This window comes from Thamnophis sirtalis, unplaced genomic scaffold (assembly GCF_051295495.1).
Source record: "Thamnophis sirtalis isolate CommonGarterSnake01/CBP01778 unplaced genomic scaffold, rThaSir2_p1.2 scaffold_6, whole genome shotgun sequence".
NCBI classification, from domain to species: domain Eukaryota; kingdom Metazoa; phylum Chordata; class Lepidosauria; order Squamata; family Natricidae; genus Thamnophis; species Thamnophis sirtalis.
Window position 1 is genome coordinate 109,583,205 of NW_028261386.1, and position 17,106 is coordinate 109,600,310.

General features: G+C 34.9%; 1 protein-coding gene across 3 annotated transcripts in view; it reads right to left on the reverse strand.

Annotated features, from left to right (window-relative positions):
• Positions 1–17,106, reverse strand: part of GRIK2 (glutamate ionotropic receptor kainate type subunit 2) — a 513,484-nt gene that overhangs the window by 160,824 nt on the left and 335,554 nt on the right. For all 3 annotated transcript variants that reach the window (XM_087718717.1, XM_087718715.1, XM_087718716.1), the window contains one exon: positions 6,346–6,569. In XM_087718717.1, the coding sequence (XP_087574843.1) occupies positions 6,346–6,569 (224 nt within the window). The remainder of the gene's footprint in view (positions 1–6,345; positions 6,570–17,106) is intronic.

Sequence of the window (17,106 nt, forward strand, 5' to 3'; positions counted from 1 at the left end):
CAAAAAGCTTTAAATTAACATCTTATTTTAATTACACTATAATAAATACTGCAAGAAACCTGTAGCAGTACATTAGTAGACTATAGAGATATTTGTTGCAAGAATAACTACAAATACTTCTAAGAATACAAATAGTTTATAGGCCATTTCATATTCTAAAAATTCACCTTCAAATCATAATCTTAAATAGATTTAATAACCTTTTCCTACAAAATTGAAGTTTAATTAGTTGAATAAATTAATGCATATAAAATACAATTAAGAATCAACATTCATTTAGAAGAAAAAAGTCAAACCTATGCTTTATTTCGATACCTGAATGCCTGTTTGTTATTCAAAATAATACAATACAATATAATACAATACAATAGCAGAGTTTGAAGGGACCTTGGAGGTCTTCTAGTCCAACCCCCTGCCTAGGCAGGAAACTCTATACTGTTTCAGACAAATGGCTATCCAACATCTTCTTAAAGACTTCCAGTTGTCCCAGTTGGGACATTCACAACTTCTGGAGGCAAGCTGTTCTACTGATCAATTGTTCTGTTAGGAAATTTCTCTCCTTGATTAGTTTCCACCCATTGCTTCTTGTTTTACCCTCAGGTGCCTTGGAGAATAATTTGACTCCCTGTTCTTTGTGGCAACCCCTGAGATATTGGAACACTGCTATCATCTCCCCCCTAGTCCTTCTTTTCATTCAGTTCCTACAACCATTCTTCATATGGTTTAGTCTCCAGTCCCCTAATCATCTTTGTTGCTCTTCTCTGCACTCTTTCTAGAATCTCCACATCTTTTCTACATCGTGGCGACCAAAACTGAATGCAGCATTCCAAGTGTGGCTTTACCAAGGCATTATAAAGTGGTATTAACACTTCACGTGATCTTGATTCTATCCCTCTGTTTATGTAGCCTAAAACTGTGTTGACTTTTTTGGCAGGTGCTGCACACTGCTGTCTCATATTTAAATGGTTGTCCACTAGGACTCCAAGATCCCTCTCACAGTTACTACTATTGAGCAAGGAACCACCTATATTGTACCTGTTCATTTCATTTTTCTTGCCTAAATATAGAACCTTACTCTTTTTCACCATTGAATTTCATTTTATTAGATAGTGCCCAATGTTCAAGTTTGTCAAGATCCTTCTGTATCTTAAGCCTGTCTTCTGGACTGTTGGCTATTCCTGCCATCTTGCTGTCATCTGCAAATTTGATGAGTTCCCCATTTATTCTCTCATCCAAATAATTGAGGAAGATGTTGAAGAGTACTGGGCCTAAAACAGTTGTACTTTCTTTTTACTTGTATTTACTTGTATTTTGCTTGTATTTACTTGTATTTACTTGTATTTCTAAACACACATGCTATCCTAATTGTGCAGCCAACAGCTTAGTTTAAGAAAGATATATGCTCAATGGTATGTAAATTATTATATAATTATTTTTGACTAAAATAATGCTTTCAACATTAGATGGGGAATAACAACAGAAAATTTCCATTGTGACCCTTGAAAACAGAGCTAGTTACTGAAAAAATAGTGATTCTATGCTCCTTATGTCTAAATGGAAGAATATAAGTAGCAAGATAACTTATTTAGGAATCAGCATATTTAAAATTCAAGGAATCTTCCTTAGGGAAAAATAAACACTAGTGATTTCTAGCCAGATAACTCATACATAAAATTTGTAGTCTTGCAATATATACCCATGCATTTATACTTACTTAGAAATTGGGATTCTAAAATTTTTCACTCAGATTGATGTTAACCTCCATTCGATGTTTATGTTCACTGAGAGCATATGCACCAAAGACAAATTCCTTGTGTGTCCAATCACACTTGGCCAATACAGAATTCTATTCTGTTCTGTTCTATATTCAACATGAATACATTTATTTCCTTATACAGGTTTATATTTAAATCCTGGTTTTGACAACAACAACAACAAAAAAGGGGGGGGGGGCTTTTCATCCACACAAGCAGGGCCAACTATAGTAGGTATTGGTTAAGGGCAATCCTTTTTAGGTGACACCAAAATTGAAATGACTTCTTAAAAAAACTCAATTAAAAAAGCAGTAGCGGCATACTCTGTGGGTCACTGTGCCCACTCAACGGTTAAATATAATTATGCAGAATTATTGCCATATGACAACATGGGTACAGATGTAATTAAATCTATTTGGTAGGAAATAGGGTAAAAATATTCAAGAGAAAAATTCTACAGGGCTGAAAATCCTAAGCTCAAAAACCTGAAGAAGAGAAAGCAATAGGACACATTTTTAAAAATCCTAACAAAATTGGAATAATCAAACCATAAGGGGTGCCAGAATTTAACTTTGCCTAAGTTGTCAATATGTTAAGAACTGGCAATACACACATGGCTATTAAATGCACTTATGATTGCTACTGGCATTAGAAGATGAATATGTGTTTTGTGTAGGATGTGTGTGAGAGAGAAAGAGAGAGGTAGGAAGGTAGGGAGGGGTGGAGAAAGAGAGATTCTCTACCCCTATGCAATATAGATGTTCCTCAAAAATATGCTATAGAATGTGGACTATTCTTCGGAATAACAGAAAAAAAGGGAATGAATCTAATGATGCTTCCTCTAGAAGTGAAAGTGCTGGGTCTTCCTTCAATGAAGAATGTACCTCTGAACCTAATCCACAGGAAATCCATATTGTATTAGTTACTTATGACATATGGCTACTTATGACAAAATAGTCACTGCATTGATTTAAGAAACGTATTGCATGTTTTTGGTGGTCTAAATATTATCACATTTTTTTTCAGTCCTTTCTCTTTCTCTATGTCTTTAGATGCTTTAGACATGTAGCTGGGCAGCTGCATTGCTTAACTGCACATGTAGCTGGGCAGCTGCATTGCTTAACTGCACATATATTATTGTTTAGATTTATATCCATTTTACATAGTTGTTATCTGAATTCAGACAGGCTACATTTTCATTCAGATTTCATTTATAATTTCAACAACATTTCTTTCTGGGTGGTCACAACAAATCTGAAATGTTATCAGTGATTCATATGTCTGCTAATTATTTTGACTGATTTTCTATTTCTGTTTGGCATTTTGCTATCTTGAATAGGCAGTGTCATTTACAAACTTGTGCTGTAAATGATTCTAGCCATAAATGATGACTATTATTTACCGTGTAGATATAGCATGAACGCTACCTGTCATTTTCCAGTTTCCTTCCAATCTTTGGTAAAACCTTAGTCCTTCCACCACAGAAATAAGGTTTAATTTAGCATTTTTTTGAGAGACTTAATTTAAAAGCTTTCTGAACATCCCATTATACAGTGCCTGTAAAATACCTGTAATGACATCTGTAACTGTTCATCAGCAGTTGTACTTTGTTCATATTCATAGGCAATTCTTTAAAAAGGCTAAAATATTCTGGATAAACCAAAGATGCCTAGGAAACCATTCAAACTATGATTTAATAAAGTATGCCATCTGCTTATTAGACATATACTGTAGAATGGCTAAGTCACCATTGTTATGGTTCCATACCATACCACACCATACCATACCATACCACTATTTTTACATTAGATAAAGGAATGATACCATTTCTTAGAGCCAAGGTGGCGCAGTGGTTAAATGCAGCACTGCAGGCTACTGCTAGATCAGCAGGTCAGCGGTTCAAATCTCACCGGCTCAGGGTTGACTCAGCCTTCCATCCTTCCGAGGTGGGTAAAATGAGGACCCAGATTGTTGGGGGCAATATGCTGACTCTCTGTAAACCGCTTAGAGAGGCCTGAAAGGCCTATGAAGCGGTATATAAGTCTACTGCTATTGCTATTGCTATTGCTTAGAAAATTGTATCAAATGAATTAAATGGAATTCTGATTCAGGGACAAATCAAGATATACTGCTAAGAGTGTCAGAAATCACATTTATACCTCTATATAAAAATAGGTTTTGCTGATAGTTTTATCTTATTTCAGATTAACACTAGAGAGCAGCATGTTAGTTTAACAAATACAGCATAGCGTATGTCCTTGTCTGTTTCCTCCAAGGATTGTGGAGAGGGAACCATAGCTAGGGAGCTACTTCTAGCTCTGCTGCTTAAGGTAGCTCCCTCACATTTGATAATGGAAGGGCTGGCCCTGGAAAAGAGAAATCAATTACTGATTACTCTTACTGACAAACAAAAAATAAACACGGCATGAAACAATTTTAGTAAGGGGGGTGAAAACCCTCTGAGGAGTGACCAGAGGGAAATAAAAGGTAAAGTGGGCAGTTTTTAGAATAGTACAAATGTTCATACACTCAACTTCCTTTTTAACCGTTTCCATTGTGTGTGTGTTTTTGTGTGCATGTGTTTGTGTATGTAAATGTTGATATACATGATCTATATTTTGCTACATATTTATCTTTATAACCAAAGCAACATGAATATATCCTACCCTAGATTAAGGTTTTTTATGTGTGAGTCCCAAAGTCACATCTTCTTACCCACTGACAGAACCTGCTAATCCATAAAAGCAACAAAAATCAAGGAATCATAATCACAAATTAGAATTCGTGAAGAGTGATCACCAAGATGCAGGAACAAAGCAATAAATTTCCCCAGTTTGATTATAAACCAGCAACCATCAAATGGGAGCATTATTTTGACATAAGGACTGGCAAATAAATGTACTAGCCCATTGCTAGGAATAGGCTGTTCAGATAACAGAATTTAACCACATTGATAGACATGATTAATTGAAGCTCCAGAGCCTCTATAATAAAAATCAGTAGAATAATTCTGGTTCACATAAAGACTTTATACTGTATGTTGGATGCATTTGTGTAACTTCACTTGACCAGGCTGCCTATTTCTTCATTTAAAATACTAGATACATATAAAACAAAAATCCAAGGAAGAAACTCTGCTCTCCTTGTCTATGGAGATTCTCAGTCATCCAGGTCATGGATGTCCCAATGATGCTTTTTCAAAGGCAAATTTACTTTATTTTCCTTGAAGTCATTTTGCTTCTTATCCAAGAACTGACTGAGCTGAAGAGGCTAAGGAAAACAAAGTCCAGTTGCCTTTTGAAAAAGCATCTTTGGAATTCTGATATCATTGTTTTACTGGGATACTATGGCAGTAATTTACTCAGTCTCAGTCTCTAAGTATGTTTTTAAAGCTGTTAGTCTGATTTATCTATTTTCAGGACTGAAGCATGTTAAAAACTGCTACTACCCCCAATCATTATTCAGTTAATTAATGGAAATTCTAAAGAGATAAGTGGACTTAGAGTAAAAATATATGGTTTTATTAATCTGGTTACAAAGTACCTGGATCTTAAAACCATATTAGGCTTGATTGTGTACATTTCTTCTGCACTTGACTTACAATTGAAATATTTCATAGATTTAGTTTTGTATTCTAAAATATACCATACAGAAATAGGCAGGATCATGCTGCCTCTCCCCACCACTGCTTTGCCCTTCATCAGTTTCCTGATTTTTAGAAGCTTTGGTGACCAGTTTCAAAATCATAAGGAAGGTGTGCAAATTCCTGTCATCACAAATACAGTAAAACTTCGGTAAAGTAGACCTGCATTTCATAGATGCAAGGTACAATGTAGTTTTTTTCCCCCTTGTACAGAGTCCACCCATATTTAGTGCTAATAGATTAACATTTGCCCATTAAATCAAGGTTCAACCCAAAAACACAATTTGCATCAATTAAATCTTCCACAAATAACATAAATTCAGATTTAACAGCCATTTGAATTTAAAGGACATTCTCTTTCTTCCTTCCTAAATGGTCCATAAAATCAAGAATTAACTACATTTTAGCAATATGTGGACTGTGCAAAGACAGAGACTAATAAAAAAAACATGACAAGTCTTGGGTCAGGGGCCATGGCTCCATTTTCCCAGCTTTGCTTGTTATTACTAGCATTATGTAGAGAGATCTTTGTCCTTAATTTCATTTAGAATACTTGTGTGTTTATTTGAATATCTCTTTCTCATTAATACCATACCAGTATATAAAAATAAACTTTCATAACAGCAAAATCAAGTTTGGAAGGGAGGAAATTGTTTCTTTAAAAAGCTGCCCAATTTCTTCAATTTACTGTTCACAAGTTTATAGAAATCATAACTATTATAAAGAGATAAGGGCACAGTCAATATGAATTAGCACAAAAGCATTATAGTGCAAGAACTTGATGCTAAATTGATGCTGAATTTTTCTCTGTATAGATAACAGAGAATTACCTATGTATTCCCCAATTAAGCATAAGAAAGAAGGAAGAATTTGTGACTTTTGACAATTATTGTTGAGGAGGGAAAAAAATAACAATTGCCAAAAAAATCACAAGGTATGACATGTTACCTGGCTATGACAAAGAGCACACAACTGACACCCAAGTAAGCCAGCAGAATATACATCCAGATATCAGGGGAGAGAGGATTCAGGAAGGAGAAGACACCCGGGTTTGTACCATTGGGCTTGTGGTACAAAATACTTATTCCGAGAGTCATAAAGGGCTTGGAAAAGTCGATGACCGTCTCTCGAATATACGTAATTGCCAGGGGTGCAACTGCAAGGTCAGCTTTCTGTTTGCAAAGGAAAATGAGAAAGAGAGAGAAAGAAAGAGAGAGAGAGAAAGAGACACAGAGAGAATAGATGGTAAGTCAAAAGCAGTTGGAAGAAGTAGGCAAACAAATTAAATAAGACTTTACATTTGGAAATCTGTCTTGGTACCAAGTATGCTGAAATTTAAAACCCTGCTTTTGTCCTTCTCCTCTTCCTCCTCTGATAAAATGGTCAACATTTACAGTTACTTTTCCCTGAAGAGTTCTGAACGTAAGTGTTGACAAATGAAGTTAACACTGCACAGAAAAATATATAGGAAAATATAGGTGGAATTATTTCTACTGTTTCATACTACACAAGAATTTTGATTGTTTTTTTAAAATATGTTGGAAAACCATTTCAGAAATATAAGGTGTGATAAATTTATATGCTGATAGTTTTATTAAACTTAATCTTTATTCTGTTATGATTTTTCTGTCACCCCTCTTAGATATGCCTGGGTGAAGACCATTCTATTTTGTACCTAACTAGCTAAAATCAGCCTCCCTCAGGAAGCATGCCATGTCATCTAAGATGAAACATGTAGAATATGTTAACCTTCATGCAATAATTGTTGAACATTTGGTTATTTGGGGGGAAAATATTATTTTTATAGGTTAGTTTTGGCAATATATTGGTTTTATTTATTGGATAAGTACAATGTTTTGATTATATTTTTAGTATGTAATAAATTGCTTTTATTTGATTCTTTCTGAGCCTCTGATACAGCAACTCAAGGTCAAAATTGAAAAGAATAGTCCAAATCATCAGAATATTTTCAAAAACACTTCTATCAGAAATCTGTATATATGGCAAAAGTTGCGTTTGAAGATAAATGGGAAAGCTCATGAAAATATATTTTTAAAAAAATTATGTAGGTTATGTTCCCAAGACATGGGTTTGAGGAAACATAAGTAACATTGTGATAAGAAAACTAACTCAATGAACTATAAGCCAGACAGCTCAAGTTCCCTCATTTTGCACTGAAAAAGATTCTAATGTAAATATATAAAATTAGCACTAAGGGCTCAATATTTATGAATATTAATAATTTTAAAGCAAATGGATTGCAGCCCATGGCCTCTGTCTTATGCCCTGCCTTGATGGTATACTTGATGGTGAGCTGCATGATGGTGACTTGATGAGTAACAAATTTGAAATAGAAAATAGGTCCAACTTTATCCAGCTTATGAAAGATTATCACAACATTTTGGTGAAGTTCTGCCATTTTCACTTTAGAATATGTCTATTTATAATTTAAAATATGATACCATCTTGATTTACACGAATGTTTTTCAGGGTCACTCATTCTCTACAAAATATAAATAACAAAGATTTTCTCTGTGTATCAGATAATATTTTTCACCAGACAGTTAATTACTTTGAATCACATCCTTGCTGACATTTTGATTTAGACCTCTGTTACCATGCACAATACTTGGCAAGTTATAATGTCTGCAGCCTCAAAATATATTTAAAAAATAGCGTCTGTTCTGACTTAATAAGCCCTCTTCTTTTAACAACAATGATGCACGTAATTCTATATAAATTGTCATTCCCTGCCTTTAAAAAAAAAAAAAGGTAATGAAAATATCCTGGAAATACAGGAAGGGTGAACAATCCCTTGTCCCTATAAAGCTCCCACTGCCTCATATATATTCTTTAGCAGTGGCATATTTCAGTTGCCCATCCCTGTTTTGGAGACTAGTTTCTCACATAACTCTAAGCCATGGTTTTTAAATTAGCGAGCATTGATCAAGTCGTAGTTCATAAATGAGCTCCATATTGCTCCAAAATTTAAGTATAACATTTATCTGCTCTTGCGTTCTGCCACGTTTAATGTTAAGGCTTTTAAAGAATGTATGCAATATAGACCCTTCCCAATTTACATACAGAAATGTTGGCAGAGCTTTATTGGTCCACTGCCTTATTTGTACTTAAAATTTATGGTACAATGAGGTGATATAATGTTCTTATCTACATTATCTTAAGTCAATGTACACATATTAAAGCCTAAATACCAGAAGTAAATGCAGAGTAATACATTCCCTAATTTGAATTTAAGTAAGATTTGACAGCTTGGCAGGCATGGAATAGTTTGTTTTTTACAAAAAAAAAGTATTACTAAGGAAGTTCTGTGAGCTCTAAAGGTAAAGATAAAGGTTCCCCTCGCACATGTGTGCTAGTCGTTCCCGACTCTAGGGAGTGGTGCTAATCTCCGATTCAAAGCCAAAGAGCCAGCGCTATCCGAAAACGTCTCCATGGTCATGTGGCCAGCATGACTAAACACCTAAGGTGCACGGAACACTGTTACCTTCCCACCAAAGGTGGTTCCTATTTTTCTACTTGCATTTTTACATGCTTTCGAACTGCTAGGTTGGCAGAAGCTGGGACAAGTAGCAGGAGCTCACTCCATTACATGGTGCTAGGGATTCGAACTACCAACCTTTCTGATTGACAAGCTCAGCATCATAGCCAGTGAGCCACTGCGACCCTTATTTTTATAATATATATTTTATATTTATTATATAATAAATATAAAATATATAATACTTACTGTATTGTTATATTTAATTTATTATATTAAAATTGGCCTGAGGTGAGATGGGTGGAAAACAAATTTAATAAATAAATTCTATGCAACTGCTAGGTTGACAGAAGCTAGGACAAGTGACGGAAGCTCACTCCGTTACATAGCACTAAAGATTCGAACCGCCGAACTGCCAACCTTTCTGATCAACAAGCTCAGCATCTTAGCCACTGAGCTACCATGTCCCTTGTGTGAGCTCTAGGGGAGGTCTATTATTGACCATACCAACTATATATGCCTTCCAGGAAAAGAGAGAGTAGTTGAGTGATATTTTGCACACTATTATGATAAATATTGGAGGGTTCCCTAATATTCTAGAAGGGCATGTCCATAGATAAGGGAGGGGGGGGCAAAGAACGCAAGAGAGTTTTAATGTATCCATTCACCACATTTTTATTCTTAAATCCTTTGTTGATCACACTGTTCATGTTATAAACTATTCCCTGGGATGATAAATCTGGGATTTTCTTTTAAAATATAAAATACAAAGAAACAAAGCAGAAAGGAAAAAAAATGTTGATTCAGTTAAACAAGTAAATTTCCAGCAGATCATGGCATGCATATATTAAAGCTCATCAGAATGTGTAATATTTAGTTGTTCAATATGACTTGAATAAGGAAAACAAGCATTACTCTGTAATGGCTTATGCTGCAACTCTACTAATGTTTAATTGAACATCAGTGTACAGAATTAAAAGAAAACCAAATGAATGTCATCTATTCTAAATAGTTCCCCCCCCCCCTTCGTTTTGCTGTGCAATTCTGTGTACAGGAATAAATTGCAGCTATGGAGCTTTTATTTGTTTTGCATAAAGCTGTGTAAACTAATCATTTAGATGCAATTTGAAATCAGCACAGAGAGGCAAAAATAAGCCCATCTGCCTTCTAACTTGACTCTGACCCTGTATTTTGCTCAAGGCTAATGAGAAATATATAAAAATCTAAAATTATGCCCATTTTACTAGTTTAAGGAAGTTAAGTTTACTTAAACTAAAGGGAACTAAGATAAATTTATTGCATTTATTTGGTCAATATGTCAGTAAAAACCATACGCATAAAATACTAACTAAAAAAAAAGATTTATATGTCCTTGGCAGAAAATACAATAATATCTTAATCCATTTGCTCTACTAATGAACACTAATCTAGAGTCAATTGACATTCCTTCACATGTAGGACTAAATGGAAAAACAAGTATTGAGAACAGGTCTCTACAGTCATCTCTTCCAGTTACTGGAAAAAAATGCAGGTGAAATCTTTTATTCTATGAAGGTTTGGAATTGAAATTTATTCTATGATGGTTTCTGTTATTTTCATATTATTTATATTTTCATATATTTTCATATCATTCATTTGCCAGCAATGTGCATCAGTAAGTGCTTCTTTGAATTCACATGCTATAGGCCTCAATGACAGTATCTAACCAGCATTTTTTTTCACAACATTTTTGATTTTTCCAGACATCAAAAGTGCATTCAATTATTTTCACCTGCCCATTCTTTCTTTAAAAATATTTAAATTTCAGTTTCATGGTTAGTTCTTACAGCAAGGACTGCTTTACATCATCTATTATTGCAGTATCATTTTTTTTGCAGTAGAAGGTCTTCTCAAACATTTTTTTCCAACAGCATAATTCAAAGGCAACAATTTTCTGATGCTTCAGTTTTTATTACCATATGTTACAACTGGGAAAACCATCATCTTGACAATATGAACCTTTGTTGTCAGTATAACAAGTTCTCTAGTCAAGGTAAACCTGTGTTGCAAATTATCCATAGGGAGTTCAAATCACTATGTAGTACACACTGTTATATCTATGAATCATGATGTCTGATTCTAGACTGAGAACCCAACATAGAGTTTCTGTGTATTCTCACTAATCAGTAACGGTAATGTCTATGGAGATTCTCAGTCACCCAGGTCATGGTTGTCCCAAAGATGCTTTTTTTACAAGAGGCAACTGGATTTTCTGGTTTTTCTTTGAGTACATTTTGTTTCTCATCAAAAAAGCTTCCTTAACTCTGATTGGATTATGGGGAATGGAGGGATTTATACAGTTTGCAGACAGCTGGACATTTGCATTATTTTAGCCAGTCGTTAAGGTCACCTGGAGATTTATCTGTGTCATCAGGGTCATCTGAGTGGTGCACATTTGTGTGGATCAACAGCTCCAAGAAGGCTGCACACCAATTTGCACCACTCAGGCGACCCTAATAACACAGATAAACCTCCAGGTGACCTTAACAATCCACTTAAAGAATGCAAATGCCCAGCTGTCTGTAAGGAGTATAATTCCTTCCATTCCCCATCATCAAGTAAGAACTGAACAAGCTTCTTGGATGAGAAGCAAACTGTCTTCAAAGAAAAACCAGAAAGTACAGTTGCCTGCACTTGCCAAAAAAGTACCTTTGGGATAATGGAAAAGCTAATTTATTTGTATCCTGCCTTTATTATTTCACAAACAACTCAAGGCAGCAAACATATCCAACATATCTCCCTTATCCTGCAAGAGCCGAGGTGGCGCAGTGGTTAAATGCAGCACTGCAGGCTACTGCTAGATCAGCAGTTCAGCGGTTCAAATCTCACCGGCTCAGGGTTGACTCAGCCTTCCATCCTTCCGAGGTGGGTAAAATGAGGACCCGGATTGTTGGGGGCAATATGCTGACTCTCTGTAAACCGCTTAGAGAGGGCTGAAAGCCCTATGAAGCGGTATATAAGTCTACTGCTATTGCTAATCCTTTTTTTACCCACCACAAGTACAACAACCCTGTGAGGTGAGTTGGGCTGAAGAAGGGTGAGTGGCCCAAGGTCACCCAGCTTGGCTTTCATGGCTAAGATTGGTCTTGAACTCACACTCTCTTAATTTCTAGCCTGGTACCTTAAACACTAGACCAAGAATCCCCAGCCCTTGGTCCATGGACCTGCACCAGTCCACGCAAACTATTGAACCCCATCTGCAGATGCAGGTACCATGTCCCCTCTGGGCCGTGGAAAAACCTTTCTCCATGCAACTAGTCCCTGGTGCCCAAAAGGTTAGGGGCTGCTGCCCTGGACCAAACAGGCTCTCTAATAACCTGTTCGGGAACAGAACCCAGTTTCTTTCCTTTATATCTATTTGGGATTACAAAATAAAGGTTTAGGTTCTGTTTAGCCCACTTTCTTAACAAAGTGAATGACATTGGCAATGTTAGGACTTCCATACATATCTATAAACTCAGTGATATTTCCCATTATGACCATCATTTTTATACAGCAGTAGGTTCCAGTACAATAGTTTCAATATGACTTTTTATCAAAACTGTTATAATAGCTAAATATCTAGCTATATACTAAGAAAATATGCACAGAATAACCATATGATATGTTTGCTGCCAGTAGCTACCATAAAAATATCCATTGTTATATAAAGAAAAAAAAAGTTCAAATATTTAAAACATGAAACAGATTGTTTCAATTGGTAGTTTGGAGAGTTATAAATACCAAATATTTTCCTATTGTTTTAAGGGATAGCCCTAGGCTATTCCATTACAGACTGCAAAACTATTCGTATCATTCTTTCAACCTGCTTTTATTATTTTTATAAATACCTCAAAGTGGCAGACAGAAAGTAACTGGCCAAAGTCACCCAGCTGGTTTCATGCCTAAGGCAGGACTACAAGTCACAGTCTCCTGTTTCTGGCCTGGTATCTTTACCACTAGACCAAATTGCCTCTTACAACTTAGTCTCTTGTAAGCATCTTAACATATGTCCCATCTCCTATTTAAGTACAGATTAGTCTGATTTCATCTATTGATAAAATGATTTGCTATTTATATAGCTACAAAATACCATTAATCTTTTTTAAAAATTCAGATTAAGCTAATTTTCAGATTTAGAAAAATATAAATAATTGAAATGTGTTTCCAAACTACTTTAATTGTTATGTAAAGTTATTAAAATTGTTTAGATATACAGAATAACACCATATAATGTAACTGCTCTCATGAGTCCAGAATTATCAACCATGTATTTGTGTTTTTAGTAATTCAGTAGAGGTGGGCATTGCTGTTGTTGTTGTTTGTAGTATTCACTATTCTGCTGTACTCAATCGCATTAGAATAAGTTAATGATGTATAAAATGAGAATAAATGCAATCTTAAAAGATTATTTTGATGTACTTCAGGTATTCTCTTACCAATACTTACTAAATAATAATGCTTAGAACTTTAATACAATGAAAGAAAAAGCTATATAAAGGAGCGTTTAGATATCCATAAATCAGCATTAATGAAAAATATAAATATCTATCTAATCATTGTCTAAGAACAATGATTAAATTCACACACTTGTAACAATTAAACAAGCAGTGGTCTGGTTGATTCATTCTTCCCCAATATTTAATTTAGTTATGGAAAGGAAGGCCAAGTCTTCAGGGATTTCCAAAGGGAAAGAGAGTGGGAGCCAGTGTCCACTCTGGTGGGAGAATGCTAGGGGCAATGGCAGAGCAATGGTCTCTTCCCGGAGTTTACCAATTGAAATTCTTTAACTGGCAGCATCTGCAATAAACCCTTCCTACCTGACCTGCATAATGGCTGATATAATGGGACAAAGATGATTCTGCAGGTAACCTGCCAGCCTGCCCTGTAGGGCTTTAAAGGTCATAATCAATGATTTGGACCCAGAAACAAACCTGTACCCAATACAGTTCATGCAGCGGAGGTGTTACATGTGCCATCCTAAGGGAGACCAAGATTATTCGTGCAGCCACATTCTGTATCAGCTAAAGCTTTCAGATACTTTTCAAGGATAAGCCCATGTAGACTATGTTACAATAGTCCATGCAGGAAATAACTAAGGTAAGAGTGACTGTCCAGGAAGGGATATAAAAGGCATATTATACAAAGCTAAGCAAAGGCTTTCCCAGCTACAACTGCTGCCTGCTTTTTGAATCATGAGTCCTGTCCAAGAGACACCAAATTAGTGCAACAGTCAACTGTTTATGATAGTTCCAATCTTTCTTAGAGGAAAATTTCAGAAGGTGTTGGTGGCTGGTTTTTGTTAACAAATAACTACAGGCTTGCAGTGGTTTTTTGGGGGGGAATCCATCTTGACCCTCACTGCTGTTAAGATTTATGCAGAGTTTTGGAGTTTGGCACCACCATGTTTATGATGCCCAACTCATGCAGTTTCATAACAAACAATGAAGCCCAATCTAAGCAATTCTTTGCCTTGCTCAGAATTTGCATCTTCCATTCCTGTGTCTACACATCCATAGGAATTGATACAAATACTTGCACACAACTCTTCTCAGTAAGGTTGGGATTTTCTTGGAATAATATAGTCAGTAGTGACTTTGGTTCTAGCTTGCAAACTAGCCAGCCACATGATTGGCAGAACAGCAGCATATATGCATTAAAATCATTGGTTTTCAATTAATTAACATGAATTGATATAGTAAGCAAATATATTTTGGTATATTTATTTTTTAAAAAACAGAATTTGTATGGATAACTGCAGATCTTGTAAAGTATAACAATACCTACAACTAATTTTTTTAAAAAAGTTTCTTTCTATTAACATTCTATGTGCTTCAATGAAAACAGTGGGAAAGAGATGCAAATGAAACCATAAACAAAGCAGCATATCAATCTAATATATAAATAGATATTGGAGCCAAAGGAACCAGTGATTCATTGAAAAATGTTGAACAAAGATTTGTCAGAATGATGAAAGCATAGTCACAGTTTTGTGATGCAAGTTCTACTCTTCCTGGGCATTCATGAACATAAACAAGGTCAGGGCTAGCATCATTCTGACTCCCCTTATCCCACTCGTGTCAAAGCGCCTGGTAGGCTCACCCTGAATTGTCCTCAAAAGTGCAAATCTTTAATCGAATTCCTGAAATTAGATTTATCCCAAACTGCATGTCTACTGTGAAATCTAAAGAAATTTATGTTTGGAAATGCTAGACAAATCTCTTATTTCAACTGACACAGAACTTGATTGTTCAAAATAAATGTACATGATAGTAAGAGTCTTTTGAATTCCTCAGAGCACAATAATGCAACGTTAAAACAAAGCTTTGGCTTGCGTGCAGTGGGTAAAAGATACATTAGAGACTGCTTGCCATCACCAAAGTCAATCTAGTAATGGCAAAATCAATTGGCTTGTTTGAGTTATAAAAAATAGCACTGAAGATTTTAAAAAGTAAGACTCTGATACAATTGGACTATACAATGTAAAACGTTAGAGCATTCTTTTCTGATTTATTACATATCTATATAATACATTTCCTATATCCAGCCAATGGGTATCAGGGCAAGAAGAATAGGAATATCACTGCATTGGCAACTTGAACAAGATTTGTTTTTTTAAAAAAGTAGTTCCCAAAGAGAATATCTGGCACTATCATATTTATATATACCACAGTACTCCAGAATAAAAAATAAATAAAGTGCAAATGGCTAAAAATTAACAGTTGACTCAAATGTGATCAAGAAAGAACAATGACTAATGATTTGATAAGTTAGCTTTTGGAGATATGTCTTAATAAATCTCCAAAAGCTAACATAAAATGTTTAATTTAATATAATTGATAATGGTTTCCTGTAGAGACAAAGTTCAGGCATAAAGCAATCATGCTAAAACTGATGTTAAATAATTTGTGCGGCACAACATGCAAACACAATCTGAACAGGTAGCTTTAAAGAGCTAAGACATACAGTGAAAGGAAACAATTATGCACAGCTTGAAAAATACAGTAATAAAATAAGCATTATGAAATAATTTTAAAAAGCAACTAATGTAAAGACAAAATTGAACACAAACACTCAGATTCTGTTTCAGTTTATATTGATGTTTGAATGCCTGATGCCCATCTAACCATTTACACCATTTATGGTTAATAAGTGATATAGTTGGGCGATCTATATCAATCCATATTAAACAAACAAAAGCTAAATTGCAAGAAAATAGCTCTGAAAAAATATTCAGTAGTTATCAACATTAATGTTAGATGACACCGTTCTTTTTTATTATTTCATTCTTACACAAAATTTTGTTTATAGACAGAAGTCGACTGCAATCTTCAGAGAATTCTATGTTTAACCTCCTCCTTGGTATAGATGATATCTGCATGCATGTTTATTATATTTTATATTTTTATATAATAAATATAAAATACATAATATTTACTGAATTGTTATATTTAATTCTTTTATCTTAAGATTGGCCTTAGGTGAGATGGGTGGCAAACAAATTTAATAAATAAATTCTATGCAATATAATTTATATTTTCAGAGTTTTAAATGTACATATTCAGGGCTTTCAAAAGTACCCTGTGGCTGATAGAAACAAAAGCTCAGCAAAGGTGTATGGACTCATCAATTTTGTGCTTATCATTGTCCATATACTAATGCTGAGAGCGTGAGGAATAAACTAGAGCAAATGTGATTTAAAAGAAATAACACTGGGATGATTCCCATGATGAGGTTATATTCACGGAAGGTTGCATGTTGTTAAAGAAAAGGACAGAATTAACAGAAAAGCAGGGGGAGTCGAAATATATACGTATATATATTAAAAAGTATACATCCCTGTTAAAATAAGTGACGAGGCAAATAAAAAACAACACTGCCTCCTCCAGGGAAAGAAGAGATGTGACTAGAGGAAGAGAGGGGCATGAAACCATAATATTCATTTATGAGATGATAGCAAACAGAGATAGAGAAACAAACAAATTATGTACAAAGGGAGTTCTTTTTCAGAAAAATATTCATTTTTTTTCCTTTGCATATAATAATAATTTTGTTTCTTGCTATGTCTGAAACCTAATTATTTTACTCGATAGGTCCTAATCCTATCTCAATAGCTCTATTATCTATAACATTACCCTATCGTCTCTATGGTTTCTATTATTTCACTGTAGCTCTATAGTCTTCTATTTTGT